The following is an 8,764-nucleotide window of genomic DNA, read 5'->3' as shown; positions in this document are numbered from 1 at the left end:
TATTGTAAAGGTAAAAAAAGGCAAGTTTATTTTCTGACTCCAGCATCCAAAGGTGATAGTGGATTGGAGGGTGAAAGTGCCACCTCTCCAGTGACACTGGACAAACTACCAGTCCATCAAATTTCTCCACCTTTATGAAGGAATGCAAAAACAATAAGTAGTTTACAGAAAGTGTGTGAGAAAGTTTGCTACAAGAATGTAAACTCAGAAGGCTTTGGAAAATCTTAAAAAATCAGGGCAACATCTCAACCTTCTCAGTTAAAAAAAAAAAAAAGAAAAAGGAAAAGAAAAAATGAACAATGTTCAGTGTCCACTTGTGGAGGAATCATTGGAATGATCACTTGTGTCATCTGCATCCGAGTCATCACTCAATGATTCATCCACTTGATGCCTTTCAGTTTGGTCACGGTTTCCATGTTGCTCATTGGCCGGATTCTGTCTCTGCGGTCGCAGGTCAGGGTGAGCACACTTTGAAGGTACCCAGTGCACCCCAGTATCTGTGGACACACTGGGCACACAAACATACCCATGCCTTGAAATGATAAGGTCATAGGGACCTTCCCACTGTTTGGTGACTAAATTCCACACCCAAACCTTCCCTTGAGGCTGATGTGCCTCATCATAGCCTGCAACAAAAGGTGATGATTCAAAGTGACAGGGTTATTTGAGTTCTGCTGTACGTAAGATGATTGATGGTGTACAATGCTTTCTCCAACCGACTGTGCGGGGTCTCACCCTGCATTCCCCGTTTTTGTTTTTGAAGAACCCGCTTCAGAGTACCATGAGCACGTTCTACAATAGCTTGGCCAGTTGGAGAGTGGGCGATACCAAACTTGTGTGACACCCCCCACAACTGCAGGAACTGCCGCACCTGCTGCGATGCGTAAGCAGGACCATTGTCGGTTTTCACAGCAGAAGGTATGCTCAGAACGGCAAAGGCCTGCCTCCAGTGGGCAATGACATCGTGGGCCTTTTCTCCAGCGTGAGCAGAAGCCCACATTGCAGAGGAGAACGTGTCCACTGTGACATGCACATACTTGAGCTGGCCAAACTCAGCAGTCTGGGTGACATCGGTCTGCCAAAGCTCCAAGGCCCTAAGGCCTCTAGGGTTTACCCCTGCCAGTAAAGGCACAGCAAGTGTGTGACAGTCATCACATAACTCGACAATGTCATGAGCCTCAGCTGGCTGAAACTGCTTTTGCAGAGTATGTGCATTCTGATGGAAAAACCCATGCGATGCCTTGGCCTGTGAGTGTATCAGGCTGAGGTGCTACCCACGCAGGCTTAGCCAACTTGTCAGCCCTTGCGTTACCTTCCGCCACAAACCCCGGTAAATTGGTGTGACTTCTCACATGCAGAATGTAAAACAGATGAACCCGGGCCTGAATAGCACACCACAAAGTCTTCAGTAAATGAAACAAGGCAGGATTACTGACTTCCTTCAAAACTGAATAACCCAATCGCTGTGAGATATTGGCCACGTAGGCAGAATCCGTGAGCAAATTGAAAGGTTCCTGGGAAAATCTCTCAAATGCCATGACAGCAGCCCTCGATTCAACCAATTGGGCTGACCCATCCTCATGACCTTCCAGGACTTGCCACTCGGATCCGTCCCTCCAAGTAACAATGGCCTTCTCTGTCTTCCACTGTCAGTGAAGACAGTGGGTCCATGCACTAGCTCCTGACTATTTCTGAGCCACAAAGAGATTTTTGTGAATTTCACCACATGCAGTAGCTTGTGGCTGGGCAGATAATAAGTGATCTGCCCTGAAAAGTTTTTCGGGGACATGCTGTGTGCAAGCTCAAGTCAAAATCCTCCCGGGACACCGGGAGTATGATCTTTGCGGGATCCGCACCCATCAGTTGCCAACACCACTGCCGGCATTTGATCATCAAACAAGCAAGGAGCTCAGACGATGAGGTTCCCGTCTTCTGTGGCTGATGGGGCAGGAAAACCCATTCCAAGATGTGCAAGGGATTGGACCATTTGTCACTCCATTGACCAGTGATACCTGTGGGATGAGAATCTGGAGTGGTAACAAACACAGTGATATCAACGGAAGACCAATGTGATAAACCTGGCAAGCAGAAACAGCTTGCTGAACCTCCTCCAGCACCTGACGTGCCTCAGGGGACAATGTGCAAGGTGATTTTAGATCAGAGTTTCCTTTCAACAGATCATAAAGAGGAGACAGTTGTGCATCAGTTAGTCCCAGGTATGGACGTAACCAGGTGATGACACCCATCAATTTTTGAGCATCATTCAGTGTCTTCACCAATGCACAAATTGCACCTCCTGGTGTCGGATTGTCCGTTCCAGAATTTTGACCCCCAAATACTTCCAACGAGGTTGCTACTGAACATTTTCTGGAGCCACCTGCAGCCCATGAGCATGCAAAGCATCGAGCAACCGAGGCTGAATCCTCAGCAGCTCATCCTGGGTGGACACAGCCACCAAGATGTCGTCCATATAATGATACAGACGTGCATCAGGGAACTGCTTGCAAACTCCAGACAAGGCATAGGCCACATATCATTGGCATGTGGCATGAGAATTGCACATCCCCTGGGGCAAAACTTTCCATTGATATCACTGTGAGGGCTCAGCATTGCCGACTGCTGGCACTGAGAAAGCAAATTTTGGTCTGCCATTGGGATGCAAAGGAATTGTAAAGAAGCAATCCTTCAAATCCACGGTGAAGATCGGCCAGCCTGCAGGAAGCATGGTAGGCGGTGGCATGCCCGCCTGTAATGTTCCCATGCCTTCCATGACAGCATTGACCTTCCAGAGGTCCTGTAACAACCTCCATTTCCCAGATTTCTTTTTGCTGCAGAAGACAGGAGTGTCCCAGGGAGTGGTAGAAGGCTGCAGATGACCCTGGTCCAACTGCTCCTGCACCACATTTAGAAGGGTGATCAATTAATCTTGAGGGGGGAGCCACTGGTTCTCCCAGATGGGTTTGTCCACCAGCCACTGTATAGGAGGTGTAGAACACTCTGCACCCTTCACTGAAGTGGCCCCCATCAAAAACCCATCCCGATGTGCACCCCCTACACAGACAGAACATCCCTCCCCCAGAAATCAGCAGAAGTAACATGAGGCCTGATCCAAGCCGTCTGTCCCTCTGGGTTTGTGACCAGCACGGGCCGCTGGCTCACATAACACCATGCTGTTCCTCCCAGGCCCGCAACAGATGTCTCCACTGGATCCAGGGGCCAGTCTGGAGGCCAGGCAGCAAGGGAGAGAACCGTGATGTCAGTGCTGCTGTCAAGAAGCCTTCAGAGGTGGATCTCTGACGGTGTCACACCAGGAATGACAAGGTACACAGCATCTCGGGACGGTCTTTGGTCAGGACAGTGGTCCAGTGAACTGGAGGCGGTCCAGTGGATCCAAAACTGCCATCACCTCACGACCAGTCAGCCATCCTGCGAACAGAAGACTTAAAAGGCATAAGTTGAGCAAGTTGTTGTCCCTTTCGGGATCATGATGGGAGGGGGTGGGTGTGGAAACCATTGCACAAATCTGCCCTGTGGAGTCTGCATCAATGAGCCCCAGGTGCGCAATGACACCCTGAAGGGTGGCACTAGACCTCCCTATAAGGAAGGCACTCACGTCCTCCCCCAAGGGACCAAAGGCATCGAGGGGAACCTTGTGTACTTTAAAAGATTCTAAAACAACTATTGCTGCTGTGCAGATATCCACACCTGCTGAGCCACAGGTGCTGGCTGCAAGCTAGCTGAGCAAACCTCCATGGGCTCCGGGGTCTGGAGAGGATGTCTGGGCGTGCCTCCCCTTTGCCCTCCGCTTCCCATTTCCTGTGCCTGGCAGTGCTTGGCCATTAACATGCACAGTCGCCTTGCAAACATCTGCTAGATGGCCTGGCCTTCCACACCGGCCACACACGTATGAGGGAAATTTTTCCTTCTGTGCTTTCTTCCCCTGTTTGGTGCTGGTCTGGGCATTCCCCTGCTGTTGCTGCCAGCCCTGCGGCACCGCCCAGACCGGCTGCGAGGCAGTAGCCCAGGCAGCCACCTTCCGAACTGAGGGGCTGAGGTCTGCACAGGCCTGTGCCATCTGCGAGACAGTAGGCTCACCAGGAAGAGCCTCTATGATCCTCTTACAGTCTGCATTGCAGTTACTTCTTGCCATGTTCGTAAGCACAAGTCTCCTTGTCTCAGGATCTGCCACCTGCCTCTCCACAGAGGCAGCCAGTCTCTCTGCAAATTCCATGAAAGGCTCATAGACCCCCTGGACAATGGTTGCAAATGGCTCCAGAGGAGCAGCCATTTCCAGGGTCTGAACAATTGCTGCCATGCCTAGTGTCCGGCACTGGTCAAGCACGAGGGGATCGTATCTGGCTTGTCCCTGAGGATCAACATAATTGCCTGTGCCCATCAACATGTCAGTGGTAACCACACGCCTGGGATCCTGCGGCCCCAGCGTAGTGTTCTTCTGCACTGTGCTGGCTGCCAAGTGAGCCCACTTGTCCTCGAAAATGTCAAACTGCACAGAGTTAAAAAGAGCACGTGCCAAAGAACGGATGTTGTAGGGTGTCAGCATGTCAGCAGCAAGCATTCGGAGCGTCTGCATAACTTCAGCAGACCCGACACCATACCGAGCAGCTGTATCATAGACTTCCTTCAGTACCTTAAACGATAAAGGCCGATGGGTGTTGTAAGTAACATTCCTGCGCTCAGGGAAAGCCTGGGGACCCCTTGGCAAGATTGCCACACCTGCCGCGTCCCATCCCGTGGGCTCCACAGGGACAGCGGCCGCCGCTTGACCGCGAGGCGGTGCAACATCACCGGACACCACGCTCCCCGCAGCATCAGCAGAGCCAGAGGAGCCTCCCCCGTGACCCGGCAGGCTCCGCGAGGGACCAAGGTCACACATCTCCTCAGCCTTATCCAGGATCTCCTGCCAAAACCGCCCGTGGTCCTTCGGACGCACGGTCACCTGGCAGGCGAGGAGGGTCCGCAAAGCCGCCGGGGAGGATCCGCTGCCCCGGGAACTCACCGGTCTCCCGCCGGCCGCGTCAGCAGTCGCGCTAAAGGCAAACATCCCAGCGCCCCGTCGCGCCGCAGCCCCGACCCCCGCGGCAGGCGGGGCAGGAGGGGCCGAACCGGCCGGCACCTCGGCGGCGCCGTCCGCAGTATCAGCAGCGGGCACGGCGGCGGAAACCGGCGGCGGCGCGGACCGCAGCCCCGGCACGGACCGCAACTCCGGCACGGACCGCAACTCCGGCACGGACCGCGGCCCCGGCACGGACCGCAACTCCGGCACGGACCGCAACTCCGGCACGGACCGCGGCCCCGGCACGGGGGAGGGATGGGGCACAGGGAGAGACGCGGTGCGCGGAGCCACGTTACCGCGGGGCGACACGAGGGAGTCCGGCCCAGGCTCGGAAACGAGAGACGCCGCTGCCCCGGAGGACGAGCCCGAGCTCGGAGCGGGCGAGCCCTCTCCCGCCGCCCCCAGGGGGTGTGTCGTAGCAACACCGCAATTTGGACAAAGCATCGTCAGCGAGTCAGACTCGATCAGAGGCGGAGGCTGATCCAAGGGCCCCCCGTCGCTCCCGGCCGCCGGGAAGGCACAAAGAGAGGACGGTCCTGCCCCCGGCCCGCCACCTCCACGGCGCGGGGCGCGGCGGGGCGGCCGAGCCGGCTCCACCGAGCCCCCAGAAGCTTGCGGGGCTCCGTCCGAGAGATCGCTCGGGGCCAGCTGGCTGGGAGCCCGATCCACCCCGGAGGCGGAGCCGTCTTTCGGCTCACCGTCCCGGGGAGAAGGGGAAGCGTCTGAATCCCGCAGAAACTCAAATTCCCCTTCGTCCACGTCCGAGATGGCAGGTTCCCCCAGGGAACTCCGAGAGCTACAAAATCCAGACCACCGCCAAACCGCATCCAACCTCTTTCACTGCATCAGCAGTGGTCTCCCGTCTGCAGAGCAATCTTCAAACAGGGCGTCCATGAGACTGCCTCCCACGAGAGACCACGTCTCCCTAGAAAGCGCCTCCTCAGGGAAAAGAGCCCTTGCTGCCTCGCCCACAGAAACAATCTCTTAAAATCACTCCAGGAAATGGAAACACATTTCCGCTCCAGGAGGTCCCTCCAGAGGTCCAAAACCAGAGTCCATCATGAAACCCGCAGGCAAAACGCCAAACAAAGGGGGGGAGCGGGGGGGAATAAGCACGATCTCACCCGGGCTAAGCTGCAATGCACGGCGGCGGTCACCAGATATCACTACAGGACACGAGAAAGCACGACGCGACCCGCTGCTATTGTAAAGGTAAAAAAGGCAAGTTTTATTTCCGACTCCAGCATTTATAGTTTTGCAAAGGTGACAGTGGATTGGAGGGTGAAAGTGCCACCTCTCCAACGACACTGGACAAATTACCAGTCCATCAAATTTCTCCACCTCTATGAAGGAATGCAAAAACAATAAGTAGTTTACAGAAAGTGTGTGAGAAAGTTTGCTACAAGAATGTAAACTCAGAAGGCTTTGGAAAATCTTAAAAAATCAGGGCGACAGGTGAGGGCAGTGAGCAGCAGCTGGGCTGGCAGGAGGCAGGGGTGCCATGGGGCGCTGCACCTTTCCTGCCCCTCTGCCAGCGGCTTTCCCCTCCAAGCTGTGCCCCAGCATGGCAGCTCCTCTGCTGGGCACCCTCCAGCCAGGATCCTCATGGCAAAGCTGTGCTAGCAGAACAGGCACAGACCAAGGTGGAGGGCAGATCTTCCTGTTATCGGTAAAAATTAATCCAGCCAAATTAAAAATAAAAAAATAATTTTATTTACCAATCAAATTCTATCTGAGGCAGCCACAAAGAAAAGGACGGTGCTGAGCCCGGGATCGGTGCTGGGTGAGACACAGGTCTGACCACTACAGCATAGGGTCCCCTATGTTTCACACCAACCATCCTGCGAAAGCGATTTTTACATGGTTTATTTTGCTTGAGGCCGGGATTTCAGTGATCAGTCTTTTCTTTCCATTCAAAGTCCCACAAATTCATAGAGTCTCTTTTCTCTGCGCTGAGTTGTCCAAACCATGGTGTTTGGGAAGCAATGTACATCCTTGATGGAGTTACAGGAACCGTCATTGAGATGCATCTTTTTGGTGGTTCCAGCGCTCTCAATCTTGGGTAGTCATTGGGATGATTATTGCCTGGGAGTTCCTAGATCACCTTGAGAAATGACCCATCTCCGGATGAGCTATGTGTATTAACTTGTAAATAAAGTTTTATCAGCAGTAGTTTCAACATATGTGAAGCAACCCCCTAGCTCTGGCTCATATGCTTTATGTCAATTATTTCAGTAATATGAAACATTACATACATATCACCCTACAGGCGCAAATTATCCATTTACACATAACATTCCCCTGCTCTCTCCCATTGCCAGATCCTCTGTGGCCCTTCCTTCTCTCTGTTAGATGCCCGTGGGTTACCTGTGTATGAAGAGGAGCAGGAAGCCATGGCATTCCTCCAGACCTGTGTCAGGCTCTCTTGCCCGGTAACCGCAGCCATCGGATGGTGGCTGTGCCCTGCTGCTCCCCCAGGGCTCTGGTTCTGCTGGCCATGTGTCCCCCCTCAGACCCCCGTGGTCTCTCTGTCCCTGGCTGCCAGATGAAGGATAACAAGCTGAAATTCCTTGAGAGCATCTGCACCCTGTGCAGAAGCACCACAGACTGTGAATCATTACCAGGCCTGCAGCTCGTCTGCTGCAGATATGAGCTGGCAGAGCAGATCAAGGTGAGGGCACACCTGGGGAAGGGCGCAGGGAACCCCAGCACCCTGTGAGGGCAGTGCTTGTGCAGGGCAAGGAGCTGGTGGCGCTGGGTGCTGGCAGCTGCCAGGTGCCAGCCCAGCTGTGCTGCGGAATGAGAAGCCCCAGAAGCAGATTTGCACAGAGCTGCAGCTGCTCACCATGCTGGCCATCATCAAACTGAGGTACCTGCTTATGCCTCTCAGAGACCCAGCCCAGCATTCTGTGTCCACCTGCACAAGGCCCTGAGACGCTGCTCCCATCACCAATATCCAACTGGAACCTCTCTCTCTGCAGCTCTGTGGTGTCAGTGCTGCAGGACAGCACACAGCTGATAAGCTCCTGCTTTCTGAGTGTCCTTTGTCTTCCTCCAGAAGAGGAAATGATGAGCCTGGAGGCTTGCATCTATGCTCAGGTAACTGCTGGGTGAGCTGCAGGAACCCCAGGCCCTCTGGGCTGCTCTTGGCCACGCCGTGCTGCCTCGTGATCAGAAACCCAAGGCATGGCAGGGTCTTGCTTTGTTTTCCCACCCCCATCCCTTCATCCCCTTCCCAGGGCTCGGCCATGGGCATCACAGGCTGCTGTGCCTGCAGAACACTGCCTGTCCCAGAATCACCCAGGCAGTGTGGACATCCTGCCCAAGGAATTCAGTCTCCAGGGTGGGAGGGACAGGAGAACCCCTGCTATTGCTCTCTGTCTTCCCTGCAGACCCTGGATGCCATGGGCATCATGCTGAAGGCTGTGGTGCTCAACTCTTCTGGCGAGGTGCTGCAGGACGTCTTGGAGGTCTGGGCTGTGCAAAGAGTGGGGGTCTTGGGACTGTTCGGTTCCCTGGGGGGGTTGCCCACTCCTGGGTGGATGGTCCCCAGTTCTGAGCAGGCAGAGCACACTGTGGGGAGGGTGCTGACCTGCCCGGGGGCTCAGCTGGAGTGCAGGGGCTGCAGAGGGCGGTGGCACCTGCCTGGCCACAAGGTTGGCCCAGGGCATTTGTCCCAGGCACAGGAGC

At 54.6% G+C, this 8,764-nt stretch overlaps 1 protein-coding gene across 2 annotated transcripts; it reads right to left on the bottom strand.

Moving 5' to 3' along the window:
* Positions 1-8,364, bottom strand: LOC146764633 (uncharacterized). Of its 2 annotated transcripts, none has more exons than XM_085564361.1 (2): positions 5,018-8,364; positions 1-3,440 (listed from the first exon to the last, which is right to left on the bottom strand). In XM_085564361.1, the coding sequence occupies exons 1-2, from the start codon at positions 5,516-5,518 to the stop codon at positions 3,408-3,410; spliced, it is 534 nt and encodes a 177-aa protein (XP_085420487.1). In that variant the 5' UTR covers positions 5,519-8,364; the 3' UTR covers positions 1-3,407. The 2 variants fall into 2 exon arrangements, with proteins under 2 accessions (XP_085420487.1, XP_085420488.1); XM_085564362.1 differs by having other exon boundaries at positions 1-3,426.
* Positions 8,365-8,764: the final 400 nt, after the last annotated feature.

This window comes from Lonchura striata, chromosome 32 (assembly GCF_050655825.1).
Source record: "Lonchura striata isolate lonStrDom1 chromosome 32, ASM5065582v1, whole genome shotgun sequence".
Classification (NCBI taxonomy): domain Eukaryota; kingdom Metazoa; phylum Chordata; class Aves; order Passeriformes; family Estrildidae; genus Lonchura; species Lonchura striata.
This window is presented reverse-complemented; position numbering and strand designations above follow the sequence as displayed.

Bases quoted from the DNA above. Each gene is read 5' to 3' on its own strand.
- LOC146764633 (XM_085564361.1), bottom strand. From the start codon at position 5,518: ATGCTTTGTCCAAATTGCGGTGTTGCTACGACACACCCCCTGGGGGCG. The intron at 3,441-5,017 runs GTGAGTTCCCGG...ATGCCTTTTAAG, and splicing joins ACGCGGCCGGCGGGAGACCG to TCTTCTGTTCGCAGGATGGC.